This window comes from Cucumis melo, chromosome 9 (genome assembly GCF_025177605.1).
Source record: "Cucumis melo cultivar AY chromosome 9, USDA_Cmelo_AY_1.0, whole genome shotgun sequence".
In the NCBI taxonomy this organism is placed as follows: Eukaryota; Viridiplantae; Streptophyta; class Magnoliopsida; order Cucurbitales; family Cucurbitaceae; genus Cucumis; species Cucumis melo.
In genome coordinates this window covers 18,464,443-18,482,981 of record NC_066865.1, presented here as the reverse complement: position 1 = coordinate 18,482,981, position 18,539 = coordinate 18,464,443, and the positions used below count along the sequence as shown (strand labels likewise).

At 33.9% G+C, this 18,539-nt stretch overlaps 3 protein-coding genes across 8 annotated transcripts; 1 reads left to right on the top strand and 2 right to left on the bottom strand.

Moving 5' to 3' along the window:
* Positions 1-1,429: 1,429 nt before the first annotated feature.
* On the bottom strand, positions 1,430-7,750 carry LOC103503791 (uncharacterized). The gene is made up of 7 exons (XM_008468140.3): positions 7,459-7,750; positions 7,291-7,365; positions 5,494-5,551; positions 4,490-4,545; positions 4,337-4,399; positions 2,392-2,463; positions 1,430-1,897 (listed from the first exon to the last, which is right to left on the bottom strand). Exons 1-7 carry the CDS (start codon positions 7,513-7,515, stop codon positions 1,637-1,639), a joined length of 642 nt encoding a protein of 213 aa, XP_008466362.1. The 5' UTR covers positions 7,516-7,750; the 3' UTR covers positions 1,430-1,636.
* Positions 7,751-9,403: 1,653 nt separating this feature from the next.
* LOC103503756 (proline--tRNA ligase, cytoplasmic) lies at positions 9,404-17,087 on the top strand. 6 transcript variants are annotated; one of them, XR_540881.3, is made up of 13 exons: positions 9,404-9,565; positions 10,205-10,268; positions 10,372-10,457; positions 11,243-11,335; positions 11,410-11,526; positions 12,126-12,313; positions 12,471-12,537; positions 14,926-15,048; positions 15,151-15,303; positions 15,399-15,683; positions 15,822-16,040; positions 16,538-16,656; positions 16,790-16,845. XR_540881.3 is itself a non-coding variant. In XM_008468128.3 (13 exons), exons 2-13 carry the CDS (start codon positions 10,223-10,225, stop codon positions 16,852-16,854), a joined length of 1,536 nt encoding a protein of 511 aa, XP_008466350.1. In that variant the 5' UTR covers positions 9,404-9,565; positions 10,205-10,222; the 3' UTR covers positions 16,855-17,087. The 6 variants fall into 6 exon arrangements, 4 of the variants coding, with proteins under 4 accessions (XP_008466350.1, XP_008466319.1, XP_008466310.1 ...); XR_007823746.1 differs by lacking the exon at positions 16,790-16,845 and adding an exon at positions 16,276-16,358 and having other exon boundaries at positions 16,563-16,656; XM_008468128.3 differs by having other exon boundaries at positions 16,563-16,656; positions 16,790-17,087.
* Positions 13,757-13,933, bottom strand: LOC103503749 (ATP synthase small subunit 6, mitochondrial-like). The gene has a single exon (XM_051089696.1). It carries the CDS (start codon positions 13,931-13,933, stop codon positions 13,757-13,759), a length of 177 nt encoding a protein of 58 aa, XP_050945653.1.
* Positions 17,088-18,539: the final 1,452 nt, after the last annotated feature.

Here is an 18,539-nt window from a genome sequence, read left to right as displayed (position 1 = left end):
TAAAAAATGTTGCAATTTGTTGATTCTAATTTAAAAGAGCTTCACATTTGTCCCAAGCTTGGTTATGTGCATTATTTGGTCTTCCAACTTGAGTTTGCAATTTTCTCTTTTTTCTTCCAATTTGAAAATCCTTCACCAGCAAAATGGGCACGTCCTGATTGTTCTCCAACTTCTAGTTTGAATAAATAACAACATAAACAATAGGCAGCATCTTGATATTCGATAAACCAAATTGGATTAAACTTTCTCGATTGTGACCCAAATTTCTTAAACGGAAAAGTATGATTTCAAGGTCCTTTCTGTAGATATGCTCTACGAACTTCATCTCGAATATTACAATTGTAATCAAGAATTCTAATTCTTAGATCAGGATCTGCCGATAAATCTTCTAATTTTACTTGATGTACCTCTCATAAGTATTATTACTTTTCTTCAAAGGAGATGATGGTCCCATCGATTTTTTAAAAAAATATTTCTCCATTTAGATTTCAAATTAAATCTACAATAACATAACATTGTAACGAGAATAAATCAAGAAAATATTGACATATAACAACAATATCATAACTTAAAAAATCTAACAAGTTTATTAAAATCCATAAATTATTTCAAGAATTAATAACATAGGTATAAAACACATGAATTAATACAAAAAATAAGAATGACTTAAAATATGAAAACCAAAATACATATAAATAAAATAACAAACTTGAAAAGATAAGAAAATAAATTACAAAGCTTACTTCATAGGTTTGGAGATAAAATTGAGGAAGAAGTGAAGAAGAAGTCGAAGAAGAAATTTTAAAAGCTGAAACAAAATATAATAATGATTTTAAATATCAAAACCAATGCAGGTAAACAAAATAATAAAAAAAAAAAAAAAAAAAAAAGTTGAAAATTTTAAAAAGCTAGAAGTTGAAAAAGTTAAAAAGCTAAAAAAAATTAAGTTGAAATTTTATAAAAATAATAAAATAATAAAATGAATGAAGTTGAATAGGCCAATAACTTTAATTTAGGTGTGAAAGAGTGTATAATTATGATTTCTTAAATGAAAATCGAAAGATTGCAATTTGAGGAAAAAGAAAAATTTGGAAAATAAATTACTTAAGATTTGGACCTAGGTTAGAAGGAACCGACAAACAAAATAACCAACTAAACTACTTACCATTATTAGAAATTAATTAATATATATATACATTATAAATTAGTTATTAGAAATTAATATGTATATTAATTATTAGAAATTAATTAATATATATACATATATATATATATATTATATATATATATATATATATATATATAAAGGATTAAGTTAGGAAGGACCGGCCCTCTGGCCTATACTAAATAGGGTGCTTCTCAACCAAGAAGAAAAGAAATCCAAGAATATGAATTAAGTATAGCCATGCATGAAACTCTTTAAATACAATAGATGGAAATCCAGAGTCAATATTTCATAAAAATTTCAACCTTGAGGATTGCCTAAAACATTTATACAATGAAGGATTAGAAGATGTAAATACATATTAAAAATTGACAAGCTACAGAAAAAGATTGATCATTTCAGAACCTCAAGTCAAATAATTAAATTCAATAAGGTGATTGTTTCGGAGATTCTAATAGCCAACTCAATCCTCTAATCTTCATCTTCACTTTCATCACTATATGAAACTAGCCCTGTTATAGCAGCAGCTTCAAGCGGCCTATCACTATTGGTATCAAGTGTTTTCACTGATTTTGAAGGCTCCTCTGCTTTTGCAACAGGGATTTCAGTTATGCTACCAGCGATTTTTGGGCTTCTAGGTTCAATCCTCGCTTTCTTTGCCTGTGGCTTTACTCTGATAATCATACTTGGGGGTCGACTGACCGGAGTTTCTCTCCTAACTGATGCTTTTTCCTGCATATAATTCAGGATTACATTAGGTGGTTATTTAACAGAACCTTCATTTACAGCAGCTTGATCACATCTTGAACGAAAAGAACCGACCAGTCCGATGAATTTACTCACACCCTTGTGTACAAAAACATTAGATAGAATTCACGTCTACAGGCTAGCCACCAATATTTAGCAAATTTCATATTTCAAATAAAATACCCAACAATGTAAGAGTCTGCAACATCCATGAGTACTTTTTAGCTGATATTTAGAATTTATGACTGACTCTATTCTTTCTATTTGAGGCAGTCTAAAGACGTGTTTAGATTAATATTTTAAGTGTTTAAATAAGTGCTTTTAAGTGTAAAAAAAGTGTTATTAAGCACTTAGAATGTCAATTCAAACGAACCCTAAACCAATAGTAATACATTAGTACCATAACTGATTGATTATTCATGACGTGGCTACCAACACCAAAATTAACTGGATGAGCTTAGAATTTGAACTAAACCAACCTGAGCTGCTGGAGCAGGAGGGGTTATTTCCCTCACTTCATTCAACAAAATAGATTGTGCTGCTACTGCTGCCTGAAAGAACACCAAGAAATAGTGCTTGAGAAGAAATTTAGAGTGGGCACTTGCGTCTAGTACACTACTCACATACAACGTGGACAAGAAGTAATATTACTAAGCAGAAAGCAACAGGCAACCTAAAACAGAATTACAAGTGTAACAGTTAATTATAACTTGTTGTTCTTGCTCACTTTTACGCAGACTTCACGGGATATAAAAAAGTTGTTGGGAAAAGACAGGCCAGGCCTATCATCAACAATATTCCAAGTATAAAGGGCCGCGGGAATTTTCCATACACAACACTAACAAGAACGTGTGAACTACGCCCAGGGCCACACCTGCAGCTTTTATTGGAAGGAAGCACTTGGAATGAATAGGAAAATGATTCACTTGATATGAACCTCCTTGATGACCAAAAACTCACCAAAGAACTGCCATCATTTATTCAGTACTTGTTGATCTTAGAGCTAAACTACTGCTGGAGATAACTAATATACCCAAGATCACACAAGGATGATCTCCTGTGGTAACATATTTAGACCATAGAGAGAGATAATAGTTCACCTGTTGGACAATACTATACAAATATTTAATAAATTGCTACAATAATGAGATGTTCTTGGAAACATGAGAAGTGAGTTGACTCAACACTTCCGCGTAATGCACAAAAGAAAGTGGAGCTTCAGTCGGCAAACAATAAAGAAAATAAGCACATAATATCTAAAGGATAAAAAGTTAACTATTACAAACAAACAAAATTCAAGTAGTGCGTGGATCTCTCGAGAACAATGATTCAAGACATGCAACAGACTTGGATAATTTCGTGGTAGGAAAAGGGATCATAGTGAGATTTGGTCTTTGGTTAGATTTTATGTGTCCCTTTGGATTTTGATTTTGAAGTCCTTTTGTAATTATTCCATTGGAAAGATTTTACTCGGCTGGAACCCGTTCTTATAGGTTAGGGTGTTTTGGTGGTCTTCTGCCTTTGTACTATTTCATTTTATCTTAATGAAAATTGTTTTTTTTTTCTGTTAGAATTAGTAGGCTTGTTGTATATTGAGTCTATTATGTTGTCCTAATTATCTTTCATTATTTTAATTAGGCTTCTATTGCCTATAAATTAATGCTTCCTTGTATCATTAGTTTTAATAAGAAAATAATAAGAAATATTTGCACCGTGGTTTTTCTCCCTAAACTAGGGTTTCCACGTAAAACTTGTATTTGTTCTTCGTCTCTACTTTCAATAGTTTCAATAAAAATAAAATAAAATAAGGAAGAAGAAGAAGCCATGCAACAGACTTAAAATTAGAACTGATAGCATTAAAGACTATATAGGTTCACTTTCCATATTCCTTGTCAATAGACTTGTAGCCATAAAATCTGTCTTCAATCTCATTTCCATGTTTTTCCATACCTATTCCCCAATGGTAAGAAGAAGAGTTTTCGGGTGAAGAGGATGGGCGGGAAGGGATAAACATTATATATATCTGTCTTGTCTAAGCTGATCTTTCTCCCTCTTTTATTAATTTTAACCCAAATTTATTTTTGAAATTTGCAGCGCTCAATTAGGAATTTAGGAGAAGTGCACTTGTAAAGATGCCTCCTCTCCAGCTGTGCACAAAGCACACATAGGAGCATATTTTTCCGGCTGGTTAGTATAGTGCATTATATTAATTGATTGCCATAACTATTAAGGAGACAATGTAGCAATAGCACACTCAATTATCACATACTGAGGTGCAAACAGATGAAATTACAGTTGATTAGCATACAATTCTTCAGAGTGCTGTCATAAATTTGAACCCAGCATTAAATATATCAATAATTTGAAAAAGAAACACAAGTAACAGAGAGAGTTTCACTTGATTTGGAAAAGCAGGATAGTTACTTGGAAACTGCGAAGTTCTTGTTCCTCTGCATCGGCCATTTGCCTTTCATATTCTCTCTTTGACTGCATGTCAATTGACAATAGAATTTAAAAGAAAAAGAAAATAAGATGCTAATGGGTAATGGGTAATGGGTGTAAAACAAATAAACTCACTGTTTCCAATTTATCCAGAAATTCTGTCTCATCCTCGTCCAGAGCCTTCGGTGGTCCTGAAGTAAAAGAGCTGAATAAGCATGAATTTAATCATTGCATAATGGCATGGATGTAAGGCTCTTGAGAAGTTGATGAGCAATTTCTTATGGGAGGGGGTTGATAAGGAAAATGGGCCAAATCTAGTGCATTGAGAGGTAGGTTTCTGTGAAGCATTAGTAATGTGAGTTCTAGAAGTACAGCCCAGTTGACTAAACGACTCTTGCGATTCTATCATGAAGTTCACACTTTATAGCACAAGGTTATTATTTGTAACTGTAAGTATGAAGTCTATGGACCTCATCCCTTTGATCGAACAGATGGAGGGGTTAAAAGACACTTCCAAAAACTCAAAAGATATCTTGGCAATGTTTCCTTTTCTTTCGCAAGTTTATTTATAATGTGGTGGGCGGGGGGAGGGATAATTATTTTTGGGAGGTATAAGTGGTTGGGCCTCATTATTGAATTCTTTGCAAGAAGGCGACTGAGGACATTGATCAAGATCATATCATCAAAAGTTGCAATTTTGCTCAAGTGACAATCGGAGAGCTTCTCCTCCATCCACTTGTTCGTGAAAAATTGTTGTTTTTGTGGCATGTTGCGGTGTCAGGTGTGTGCTATATTGTTTTGTGAGACAAATTGTGTTTTTGTGGCATGTTGGGTTTTGTCCTATATTGTTGTGTTTGTGGGACTAGAGAAATAATAGAATCTTCAAGGGAGGGTAAGATCCAGCAGGGATGTTTGGTCCATTGTGTAGGCCTTCCAGTAATTACTCACTAGGTCTCATTTTACTAGACCGGAGCCCCTTCCTGTAACTGGCTCCTTTTTCGTGAGCTTATCATTTTCTGCATGGGCATGTACTTTTCATTCTTTTCTCAACGGAAGTCCAGTTTTCTCATTAGAAAAATAATAATAACAATTAAATGAGTAATATCAAGACAAGATTGATATTACACTTCAGCACTCACTGTGCTTGAACCGTTCATTAAACTCAGCATCACGCTTGTCTTTATTATCCTTTAAAATCTGTGAAAATAGAAAGAGAAGTGTAATTAACAACAAATAAATTGCTTACTCTATGCATTCGAATGCTCATACACAGAGTACATACATGCAAACATTACTACATTCATTGAGAAGAATGGATGATTACAAAATAGGCTGTACAAAGATTTAGGCTTCCAGAAACAACTGAAATACTAATATAAAAATATAGTTATGTCAGATTCTGTGAAGTTGGCAATATTTGGTTAACATGATAAGATGTTATCAAATGTGTCTTTGCATCGGTGCCTTTTTCTTCCTATTTCAGTGAGCAACCGTTTTGGAAAGTAGGGCAGCTTCTTCATGATTCCGCTGTACATATTTAAGGAACACTCAGTCCTTCAACTGGGTTGACCATTTTCATTGAAGAAGAATAGGCAATACTGCAATTCATTATACTGGTGTTTGGTCGCATTTAACTTATGATTGTGAGAGTGCTACACTTCTTGGAGACTTGCTCCATTTTTCTTACAGCTCGTGGTTCTTAATTCACCTCAGTAGAGTTTCTCAAAGCTCGGGGAACCTAAGCTATTTGAACAAAGGGAAATTTGTTCTTGACAGGAAAGATAGAATTCAAGTGAGAGGGACTCTCATGAATTGAGGGGAGCTCGAGTCTAGGAGGGAGGGAGCCTTTGTCTTAGGGGAGCCCACAACATTCTTCACTAATTCTACTGCTAAGAGGGAACCTAAGACATTCTTCACCAGTTCTACTGCTTAGGGAGAGCCTAAGTTGCTAAGAGAGGGAGTCTTGATCTTCAGGGGAGACTAGGTAGTCAGCTAAGTGAGTGTTGTTCGAAGGTCGCTGTAACAGAGTTAGCTTTAGAGAAAAGTACTACGTTTTAATTTTTTATCATTGATATTAGTGAAGTTATCTTTTCTGAAACGTTGTCCTTCCGACATAGGTGTATTTTCATCGAACTGGGTTAACAATCTTATGTGCTCAATTTTCTACATTATTACTTGCATTTGTTGTGTGCCTTGTCATAACGTTGTAGGTAACATTGATAGATTGTAGTAGACAACTCCTTATTTTCAAGTTATAAATAATTCAAGGAAAGTGAATTATTTGATATCATTGGTTCAAACTTCACTTAAACGTTTACATCATAAAAGAGAAAGTGATTACCAAGTGGTAAATATATCAATGACAAAGAATAATGACATAAGACTCAATTTCATCGTTAATATACATAGACTGAAATAATTGGAATCCAATTATGTAAATGAACTTTTCTTAGTTAAACAACTCCACAAACTTTCATTGATCCATAATTCTATCTCAACAACTTAATGTTGCATCTCTTAATTACTCGATTATCGGCATTAAGTAACAATGAAATGCTAAAACTCAAATGTCAAAGGGACACTCCAAGCCTGCCAAGCCAAAAACCTAATTTTCATATGGCATCGGAGCTGTAAATGAGAAAGGCCTCTAGAGACAGTGGGGTTCTCAAATGTTTGGAATGACAGCCAACTGACATGTTCATCGGTAAAATTTCCCACCATAGCTAGCTGCAATAGGTCAAATCATATGCTTCTAAATAACTTACTGTACATAAGGATATATATATATGAAATAACTTGAGTTTACATTGAAGATGAAGGGATTCTTCCAAAGAAACTAAATGTTCACTACCCCATCTACGAAAACAAACATGTCCTTTTTCGTTCTACTAAAAGAATTTCTGTTTGGGTGTAAAAGCGAATAGTCGTTGAAGAACCTCGAAGAGGGGTCTGTCTCTTTGAGCAGTGCCATCCTCAACCCGTTCGCCCCTTGTTTTCTTGGCTTCATCCAGCTGCAAAAATCAATATATTTGCATTGATTTGAAAAGGAGAATCCAAAATACTGTATGAATTAATAAAAGGAAAGGAGGGGAACGAGGAAAAACCTGCTCCTCAGAGACGAAATTCATAAGCCTAATTGCTCGCGAAGATTCATCCTCCATTCCGATTGCTCTCCAGTTCCAACACTTCAAAATTTCACCGAAAAGAAAAGGCCAAAAAGGGTTTACCACATTACAAAGTCACTCCCTGCAAGCTCTCTTCTTGCCTCTTTCGACTTTCTCCCTTACAATGTTTCTGAAGCTCTGATGAAGAAGAACCCCCCAGACCTGTTCATGTAATTTTATGTTCAGCATCCCTTTAAACGTCTTCGTCCTTTTTTTTCTTAGTTCTCTTTCTTTTCCTTTTTGTCACAAATTATATTAAGAACATATGGAAAAAGAAATTCTTGACCTTAAAAAAATCATTAAAAATATTTATAAATATAATATAATAGTCTTATCTCTTTCTTAATAAACGGATATTAGATCTATCATGTATCGTTGTATTTTTTTATATTTTAGTTTATTTTACTTCGTTACTAAATTTTATTTGTTTCACACTTATATAATGGGAATCTAACGTTTCAATTATTTTGTATATTGTATACAAATTTGTGTAATAAGAAAAACATAAACTTAATCTTAGAGTGCAAGACTCCATCTCCATTCAATTGGTTGTTATAATAAAAAACGTCACTTGTGTGAATAATATCATCAATAGTAAATATTTCAACTTGCTTAAAACCACGTACCATCCTCATTTATAATTTTTCTTTTTGTTGAAATTTGATTTAGAGCTAATAATTAAAGATATGGCACCATGTGTATGATTTTGACAAGTGATTAAATAGAAAAATTGAATGAGAAATTGCTACAAATATTTGTAAATATAGCAAAATATCACAATTTATGTATAATAAACTACATATGGATCTAACACAGTTGGAATTTATGTCATAAAACTCGTAGTTTGTAGTTAAAATTCTATTATATTTAATAAAGTGTTTATTGAGGACTTATTAGTGAAATTATAATATTGTAATCTTGAATCTAAATAATTAAGGTCTCAAGGCTATCTAATATAGATTTGAATTTATGTAGAGGCATAAATGTGGATCAAGTTCGAGTTTATAGTCAAAACAATCTATAGTGCATGAATAAGATTGGACGCCTTATTCTGAAAACACTATGGATGCGCTCCGCTTTATAGTTAGTACAAACGATTGATTCTGAATTGTTCATGTAGAGACATGAGAGTGAGGACATTCTATGTAAAGAGTTTACATGAGACTGAAACCATGAAATAATCACTTTTAAGTTATAACACCGTAGACTATATAAATTAACTATTTCATTTATGATTGCCTAAGTAATTTAATCTTAATTCTAAGCTAACTATGAACTTCTGTTTAAACGATATTATCCTTAGATCTACATAGGTGAGAGCAGCTAAACGTCGTTGGTTCAATAAGCTTCCTATTTCAAGGGTAAGACGGGGTGGATGGCTAGAGAGATAGAGTGTAGAACGATTGTAGATAGTTTGTTCCTTTAAGACTGAATCCAAGTCTTGAACATCTAAATCTCTCATCGGTCCAAGAGGAATTCAGTTTAAATGTTGAACTTTAAACTAATTGTTCAATGGTGGATTAGTGGGTCTTAAATGAATCATATGTAATCTCAAGGATAAAATGGTATTTTGACCTAGTCGAGGTTACGAACAACCGTGAAACATTAACTTAGTTTATATCAAATGGACACAAATATATCTACAGTAACGTGAGTGCAACTACGACACTTGAGTGAAATGATCTGTTATTTAACGAATACTGATTAGCTCGATCTAAAAGGATTTAGCGAGTTAATCTATTAGTTTATCCTGATAGCTCGTATTGAATTAACTTAAAATAATATATTGAAATAAAATCCAACGTTTTGTTGGATAATTCGGATAGATGGCTATTTGCGCTCACCGTCCAATGTCCAAAAAGTCAAAATGCAATGTTTTATTCTTTGATTTGTAAAGTAACTTTTTTGAAAGATTAATCCGACTATTCTTGTCCTGCTCTTAACCCTCGTACTTCTCTCATTGTATTTCATCACTCTGCGCGCCTCCTCTCCACGCACTTGTTCATCGCCGGCCGGGGCTACTTCCTTGTTCCTCCAAATCCCAGAGGTCCATCCATTTTTACAGTTTCTTCTACCTCTTTTCTCATTTCAATTGCACACCTTTCATCTTTTCTTTTCATCTCTCACACCCACCCACGCTTTCGTTCCCTGGGTTTGAAGTATGTTCAGCATCTTGGTTAATTCTTCAATGCTCCTTGTTATCTTTGTTTTAGTTTTCTTAATCTCAACCATCACAATGTCATTTTGGGTGTCTGTTTTTTGCTTTAATTTTCTATTTTTTCCCTTCATTTTTCTCACGTGTAGCTGGGAACGGTGTCAAATCTGAATACGGTATTGCCTTTTTCACCATTTTCATGGAAAATCCTTAGTTATTCACATCTAGTAATTGACCGATGCCCTGTTATTTTGTTTGTTCTTTTTTTCTTTTGGTTACTTTTTTCTTGCTGGGGTGGGTTTGTTTGAGTTAATGATGTGCGTTTCCTTTTTTATGTTGTGGCATTTGTGGAATTTGGCACCAGGGCTCGACCCAATTCAAACTTTATTGGGTTTAACTCGATTCCTTCTTGTGTTTTGCTCGTTCTTACATGATATATTGTTAGAACTTCCCTCAATGGCTACTTAATCATTGAAAAAAAGTTGCATTTCTCTGTCTAAAATTGAATTTTCTACGATGATTCTCATGCAGAAGTTAAAAACAGAAAACATGGCCGGTCCAAAGCCAGGTAGCTCTGCTACTAATCCTAAAGCTGGTAAATATTGTTTCTTTAGTACTGTAGTTGTTTGTGCAATTGTTTCCTACTCCCTACTTTGGAAAGTGTTAACCACTTCTCTGCTGTTTACTGGTTTTTGTAGGTGGGAAAAAGAAGGAGGTGAAGAAAGAGACTGGTTTGGGTCTCACTAATAAGAAGGACGATAATTTTGGAGAGTGGTATTCTGAGGTGTGCTTAATTTTTGTTTCTATCAATTGCAAAATGACCTTTTCTGTTCCGTAAAGTTATTTGAGTGCGACAACGTTGTTTGGCAGACCTTGTAGGGAAGGTAGACTGTGTAGTTTCACTCCAAGGTTGTCAAATTACATGTATCATCCGTATGATTTGAGTTTTTTCCCCTTTCATCACACTTTAACTTGACTAGGTTCAGTGTTTCTAGAAAGCCCTCTTGGGCACACCCCTAGGCTCAAGGTCTAGGTCTGGTGCCTCGCCTTGAAAAAGCGAGGCTCACAAAATAAGATGCGCCTTTTGTGAAGCCCCAAAGCTCAAAGCCCTATGTCTTGGGGTTTTTTCATTAATTTAAAAAATAGTAATAATAGGGATTTTCTTTATCTATTAACTAAAAAAATCAAATTTTGCTAAGCTTAAAATGCAAAATTTCTTGTGGTTAGGGGTCTTTTCTTTATATTTTCACCTCAACTATGCTTTCTCTATTCAATGTAGTGCTTTTTGTATATAATGTTCCTCACAATAAAAGGCTCACGCTTTCTTTTTTGCGCTTTGTGCTTAAGTCCCAGAAGACTATTGCGATGGCCTTAGAGCTTTAAAAAACACAAGCTTGAACTTCTGTGTCGCTTTTAGTTTTTGTTTTGTTTTTTGTTTTATTTATTTATTTATTTATTTTTGTAAAATGTCATTGATTTATGAAATATCTTTTTGGAGGAAGCTTCGTAGTAATATTATGAACAGACTCTTTCCGGTGACTTGAATAATTCTTTTTCTAGTTTGTCTAGGTGGTTGTCAGTGGAGAAATGATTGAGTATTATGATATTTCTGGCTGCTATATACTGAGGCCGTGGGCAATGTCTGTCTGGGAGACTATGCAAGTAAGCATCCATCGTCAATTTTACAGTCTCTTCTTGTCTCTTTAGGTTCAAAGATTTAATTTGCTATCATGCAGGAATTTTTTGATGCAGAAATTAAGAAAATGAAAATCAAGAACTGCTACTTTCCACTTTTTGTATCTCCTGGCGTCTTACAGAGAGAGAAAGATCATATAGAAGGTTTTGCTCCTGAGGTGATGTTTTATTATTCATATATTATTTATATATGCTCCAATAGAGAAACCTCTTCATCTGAATTGGAAATGCTTATTATCTTTGTTTGTTTGTTTGAAATTTTGTTTATTATTACTTCTTTAAATATATGAGAAATGGGTGTTTAATGATGAAGTTTGAAATGGTTAATGTTTGTTGGGTGTATTCCAGTTAAGTGATGGTATGGTTGCCATGGTCATGGACTCATCGGCTTATGAATATCATTTCAATCTTCCTGATATTTTGATTATGATGAGTATCTCTCAATGTATTGGTTCGGTGTACCCAGCTAGTTTCTCTAGCCTCTACCTGTTACTTATCAGCTAGTTTTGGCTCAAGCAATGATATTTGTTGCTTCTTATTAAAAAGTATTCTCAATAAGACTGTAGACACCCATCCCCTTCCCCTTTTTATAGCAGTTCAGTTGGAATTTAGTCAATAGTAAGTAACCTTTCTTGGAATTTATGTTTTTTTTTCTAATCAGTTTCCCCATGTACTGTCGATTCATTTTTAATTTTTAAGCTGAAAAGTGCAATTGTGGTTTAATGTTCATGGTTTGGTACTTGGCATTGATTTGTAGGTTGCTTGGGTGACAAAATCTGGGGAGTCTGACTTGGAAGTGCCCATTGCAATTCGCCCTACAAGTGAGACTGTTATGTATCCATACTATTCTAAGTGGATCAGGGGTCACCGTGACCTGCCTTTGAAACTTAACCAGTGGTGCAATGTCGTGAGATGGGAGTTCAGCCATCCCACACCATTTATTAGGCAATTTTACTCTTGCTTGTGCTTATCTTTTTGTTTCTTTTCTTTTCACTATGTTGATGGACTAAGTTGGACCTGTTAACAGTATAATCTTCTTTTTCTTATCTTAACTTTATTTTAAATTGTTTGGAGAGAGAGACTTAATTTTAATAAACTGCAGGAGTCGTGAGTTCCTATGGCAGGAAGGGCATACTGCTTTTGCTACTAAGGATGAAGCAGATACAGAGGTATCAAACTCTAATTTTGAATTATAATGTAGAAAAATGTCTTTTTTATGGTTCGCTTTAGGTTTTAAAACCAACTTGTTTTCTCAGTTACCATTGATGGAAATGAGTCGCTATCCTGGGGACTATTGCATTGAAATTGAATCTATCTTTGTTATATAGTCACTCTACTGGGTTGACTTTTGTGCAAAATTTAAGACGTTTGTAGATTTCAGCATCCTGTTCAGCTGCAAGTTCTATTTTAATAATAATAAAATCTTTAGAATATAATAAACTTGTTTAGTTGTTTGTTTGATGTCACAAGGAAGTACTATGGAGTCCTAAAGATAAGGTAATTGTAAGGCGTGCAACGTGGATCTTTTAGAACTTTTGAGATGTAGGGTCAGTGGATCACCGACTTACCAGTCATCACTAACCACAAAATCAATGCTATAATTATAAAAAATAAAATTTACTATCACGAGCAAATTTGAGATTCAAACATGCAAAACTCACTTTAATTGGAAGCAAAAAGAATGAGTGGTCTATAGGGGCAGCATTGAGTCTTCACGTGATCATCCCGAAGTGCAGGCTTTGAACTCAAGGATGAGTTGTGCGTTTTGTTCTGTTTAAAGCATGATGGTGTAATCTAGATTTCATTTGCCGCATAAATTTTGGATTTTATATATGATTGGCTATATTTTTAAGAGTCAAAACTGGATTTCTTTTCTTTTTAAAGTTTGGAGATTGTTAGAGCCCATTTGGTAACGTTCCCGTTCTCCGTTTTCCCTTTTCCGTTTCTTGTTCCCTGTTTCTTTTTTTTAGGACAATAAGTAAAAATGTGTTTGATAACTGTTTCTTGTTTCTTGAAAAAAAGAAACAGAAACAGAAAACGTGTTTGATAACTGTTTCTTGTTTCTTGAAAAAAAGAAACAGAAACAGAAAACGTGTTTGATAACTGTTTCTTGTTTTCTTAATAGTGTTCTACATTAAACATATAATTGTGAATTGTGCAACATGCTATTGGTATATACTTTAAAACGTGCACATCTTTCTTACAATTCTTAACAGACGAATACACCCACATGATCCTAGTTTACTTCACCAGAAAGGTCAATAATCTAAGACTGTTATCACTTTCAAAATCACCCATAAACATATTTCAACAAATGAAAAGCAACTCAATGCACAAATGAAAAACATCTAAAATTTTCCAATGCCACTAATCCCCCCATTAAAGGATTCATCGACTTCGACTGTGCCTCTTTACAAAGGGAGAATTCTTCACCTCTTCCTCAGAAAATCCGATAGTCATCTTGGTAATCAAGGGGCTGGTTATGGCGACACCGAAAAGGAACGGCCAGTTCCTCTTCCATTCTGGCCTGAAAAACACCGACGACCATGTATCAAATTTCCTCATCTTCCTTCAACCATTTGTTTTTGTTTGTCTCTTTCGCAAGTGGAAAAAAGGGGATTTCTTTTAAAAAAACCCATCTTTTTCTTTTTTTTTTCTTGCATTGCAGCAATTCACCGAAATCCTTTTCTCCATAATCTCTCTTTTGAAATCTCTCTTCTGCCACAAGGGATTGAGTTACCCATCCCGCGTTTGCGTTACCCATCCCATCTTTTTCTATTTTTTCTCTTGCACTTGTAGATCTGCTTTCGTGAGGAATTGAATCTGATGGAGTAGGAAGAGCCACCGTGGTCAGAGAATGAAGAAGGCGAACGAAGAGATGGAATGGGTAAGAGATTGAAGAAGGCGAACAGAGAAATGGAGCCCTAGCCGAAGAACGAAGAAAAACATCGGAGGAGAAGAGAGAAGGCAAAGAGGAGAAAAGAAAGAGAAACCATGAAATCTGAGAACTAAGAGAAACGGGAACGGGAGAAACTCTTTTCTTTTTGTTCCCACAAATTCCTGAATTTTTTTGGGAATGTTTCTAATCATTTTGAGAACGAGAATCTAACAACGTTACCAAACACATTTGTTTCTTAAAAAATTAGAAACAGAAACAGGAAACGGGAAATGGGATCGTTACCAAACGGGCCCTTAATGAATCCTTAAGAGGGTTTTATTAAATTTTTTTATCTTTTTATTTAAGTCACGTGCTCTGTATTTTTGCCATGTGTTAGGTCTAATTAATTATTTTTGCATCATGAACCATGTTCATTTTTTCATAGATGAACCAGTGGGTAAAGCTGTTATGCTTCTGTTTTCTCTTTCTTTTTCTTTTTTGGTTGAAAACAAAGTTATATAAACAATTGGAAGAATATAAAGGGGAGAGGGAAGGTTAAATCTCCATCAAATTCTTAACTAAGCCAAGGGAGATTACCAAAATACCCTTCAATCTAAGTCTGAAATTTTGCAGTTCTTTTGTGTCTGTGATCATTATCTAAAGGTCATTTTTATTTCAGGTTCTTGAGATATTGGAACTGTATAGGCGCATATATGAAGAATACCTGGCAATTCCTGTTATCAAAGGCAAGAAGAGTGAGATGGAGAAGTTTGCTGGTGGTCTTTACACCACAAGCGTTGAGGTATAAGTTGACTGAATGCTATGACCCATCTTCAGCATCGCAAATTGATATCCATCACTTATTTAAGTTGTATAAAACCATTGTTCCGTTTGTGATATGCAGGCATTTATCCCAAACACTGGTCGTGGTATTCAAGGTGCGACTTCACATTGTTTGGGTCAAAATTTTGCAAAAATGTTTGAAATCAACTTTGAAAATGAAAAGGGGGAGAAAGCTATGGTCTGGCAAAATTCGTGGGCCTATAGTACCAGAACGGTAATATTTTGATACTTGCATTTGTCTTAGCCTTTGGTAACTTGTTAGAGTGAATTTCTTCATCTTGTTAATCTAGCCTTCCGAACTGTTTGTAGATTGGTGTGATGGTTATGGTTCACGGTGATGACAAGGGATTGGTGATGCCTCCCAAAGTTGCATCAGTGCAAGTCATTATAGTTCCTGTTCCCTACAAAGATGCAGACACTCGAGGAATTTTTGATGCTTGTTCTGCCACTTCAGATGCATTGTCCAAAGCAGGAATTCGTGCAGAGGTAGATATTAGGGAGAACTATTCTCCTGGATGGAAGTACTCCCACTGGGAAATGAAAGGTGTTCCACTCAGGATTGAAATAGGGCCTAAGGACTTAGCGAACAATCAGGTTAGATATTTTGTCTATTAATTTTCTGTTCTGTCTCTAGTGAAATACTGTTTTCTCCTTGCTAATAATTGTTAATGTCTGATTTGGATTGTGTTGATGCATAGTGCTAATATATAATTGTGTACTTTCTTTTTCTAGGTACGTGCAGTTCGCCGTGATAATTCTGCAAAGAAGGACATACCTAGGGCTTTGTTGGTTGAACAAGTGAAAGAATTGCTAGAAAGTATTCAACAAAGCCTTTTTGATGCGGCAAAAGAAAAACGAGATGCATGCATTCAGGTTGTTAATACATGGGAGGAGTTTACTGAAGCCCTCGGTCAGAAGAAAATGATATTAGCTCCATGGTGTAATGAAGAGGTACAGCTTCAGTTTTTATTGTCGCTGTTTCGGAATTCCACTTGTGTTGTTTATTACATATTAAGGACTGCCTACTTTTTGGTTCCGACTTTTCATGAGGCCACCAAAATTTTATTTGTTAGTTGAAGGGATCCTGGTTGCTATGCTTTTCCACTAGTCAAATACGCTTTCATATGCTGAAATCTATTTGATGAATCAACTATAGAGTCCTGGTTTGTAAAGCTTGTTTTTGTAGGTAGAAAGGGAGATTTTGTTGCAATCTTAGCTGCTGCAGCGGAGATAATGTTTCATTAGGATGATTTCTATAGAATTGATGGGGTACAATAAAATTTTGAACTGCATTGATCACTTGGTTGAGTCGATGCATTTTTAAGTATTTAGTTTCTTCTGAAGTCTGTTTTAGCTATGTGGTAAATGGAAATAAGTTTTCTGAAATCTGAAATATTTAATTGTTTGTTGTATTCCATCCTCTATCATTTCCTGGTGTATTTCTAAAGGACGATGGTGTCATTGTTACTCCAGGAGGTCGAAAAGGATGTGAAAACAAGGACTAAAGGTGAGATGGGAGCAGCCAAAACCTTATGTTCCCCGTTCGAGCAGCCTCCTCTTCCCGAAGGTTTCTAAATTCATGTCCAAATCTCTGTATTCATTTTGCATGTTAATATGAGTTTATACCAACTTGTGGGATCGTGGGAAACTTGGTAGCAACTCTTTTGGTTCCTTGAATTTACTATGATGTTTGTGCTCAGGTACCAAATGTTTTGCTTCTGGGAAGCCTGCAAAGAAATGGAGCTATTGGGGCCGAAGCTACTAAAGCTAATCAGCTCATATTTTTCTCCTACGCTTCGTCTAATTACACGATGTCGGAAATCAGCAAGAGTTCTCGAGTTCAGGGGCATTCAATTCAGTGTTCATCATAATTTCTGATAGTCACTTGTATTAGATGAAGAAAAGCATTCACTAAGCAAAGCAAGTTTAACTTGAAATGTTTTTTCTCTTTGCATACTTGATTTTTTTTTGTTGAAAATTTATGGGTTTTTTTCCTTTCAATCTTGGTTTTCAGTTCTGTTAAACTAGGCCAATTCTTGACAGTTTCTAAATTATATACTTCGTAACTTGAATATAGTAACATCATGTCAGTTAGGGAATTTTCTTTTTTTGGGAGCCTAGAATCACGTTTCTTCTTTTATGTAGTATGCCAATCAGATACGGAAAATGGAATAGTTCAATGGTAAGCTGATAGACTAAACGTGAACTAAATTGATCCTAGTCGATTGTGACGCTTTGATTGGAAAGTTAGCTCCAACTGATAATCACCTCTGCTTGAATTCTTTAAGAAGGTTGGCATGTTTAAATGGACTTTGAATTTGTCGTTTGAATATTTCAACCTAAAGCAATTTATGATTAATTAGATTGTTTTAATTAAATTGCACTTTCCGTCTTTAATGTATTTAAATGAAAATTGATTTTTACGGGAGTATAATTAAAGGGCTTGTTCTTAAATGGAATCGTGGCATAGAAAATTGTTGAATTTTTCTCAAGTATTCTGTTTGAAAATTCTTAATACAAAATTTTCTGAGTTTAAATTACAAGTTTAGTACATAAAAACTTTTATTTTTTTATATAAGTAGACATTTAAGCTTTTATAAATATCTTTTAAGTTCTTGAACTTCAATGTTTAATGGGTCAAAATAATGGATATAAAATTTAAAATTAAGAAATATATTCCTCCAAAACTAAAAGTTTGAGGATATATTAAGTAATAAAGACAGATGAAAAAAGTTTTAACCCGGTAAAATAACTATTTGAGTTGTGTGAATTAAAGAGAAAAGTTACTTTAAATGACAAAATCTATAAAAATATTTATAAATTTAATAAATATCATCTATATGTGATAAGCTAAAATAGACGATTATCTATAGATAATACAAATAGTACTCTATCGCTTATAATATTTTGCTATAAAAGTTTATTGTTGTATTTGAAAATAGTCTTTAAAAATTATATATATATATATATATATATATATATATATATATATATATATATATATATATATATATAATTATTTTAGCGTAATCCTTGGGGATAAGAGAAGGAAAATTATTTTAAATGACAACTTTTGAAATATTTACAAATATAATCAAATAACAATATTTATTTGCTACAGGTCACAATCGACCAAAATAAACTACTATCCTTGTCAATCACGATACAAATAGATATGATAAATTATGATATTTTGATATATTTTATAAATATTTTGGTTTATTTTACTATTATTAAAAATAGCTATAGAGAAAAAAAAAAAAAAGTAAACTGTGTGACATACAAAATTCCGAGAAAAAAAAAAGAGTAAACCGTGCGACATACAAAATTCCTAGTAGCAATAGCCTTCATAAAGCCATACTTAATAACAAAAAAAACCAAATAATTATTGACAAAATCTAATCTTAGAAACTAAAATATCTAATTTCGACCTAAATGTTAGAAGTTGCT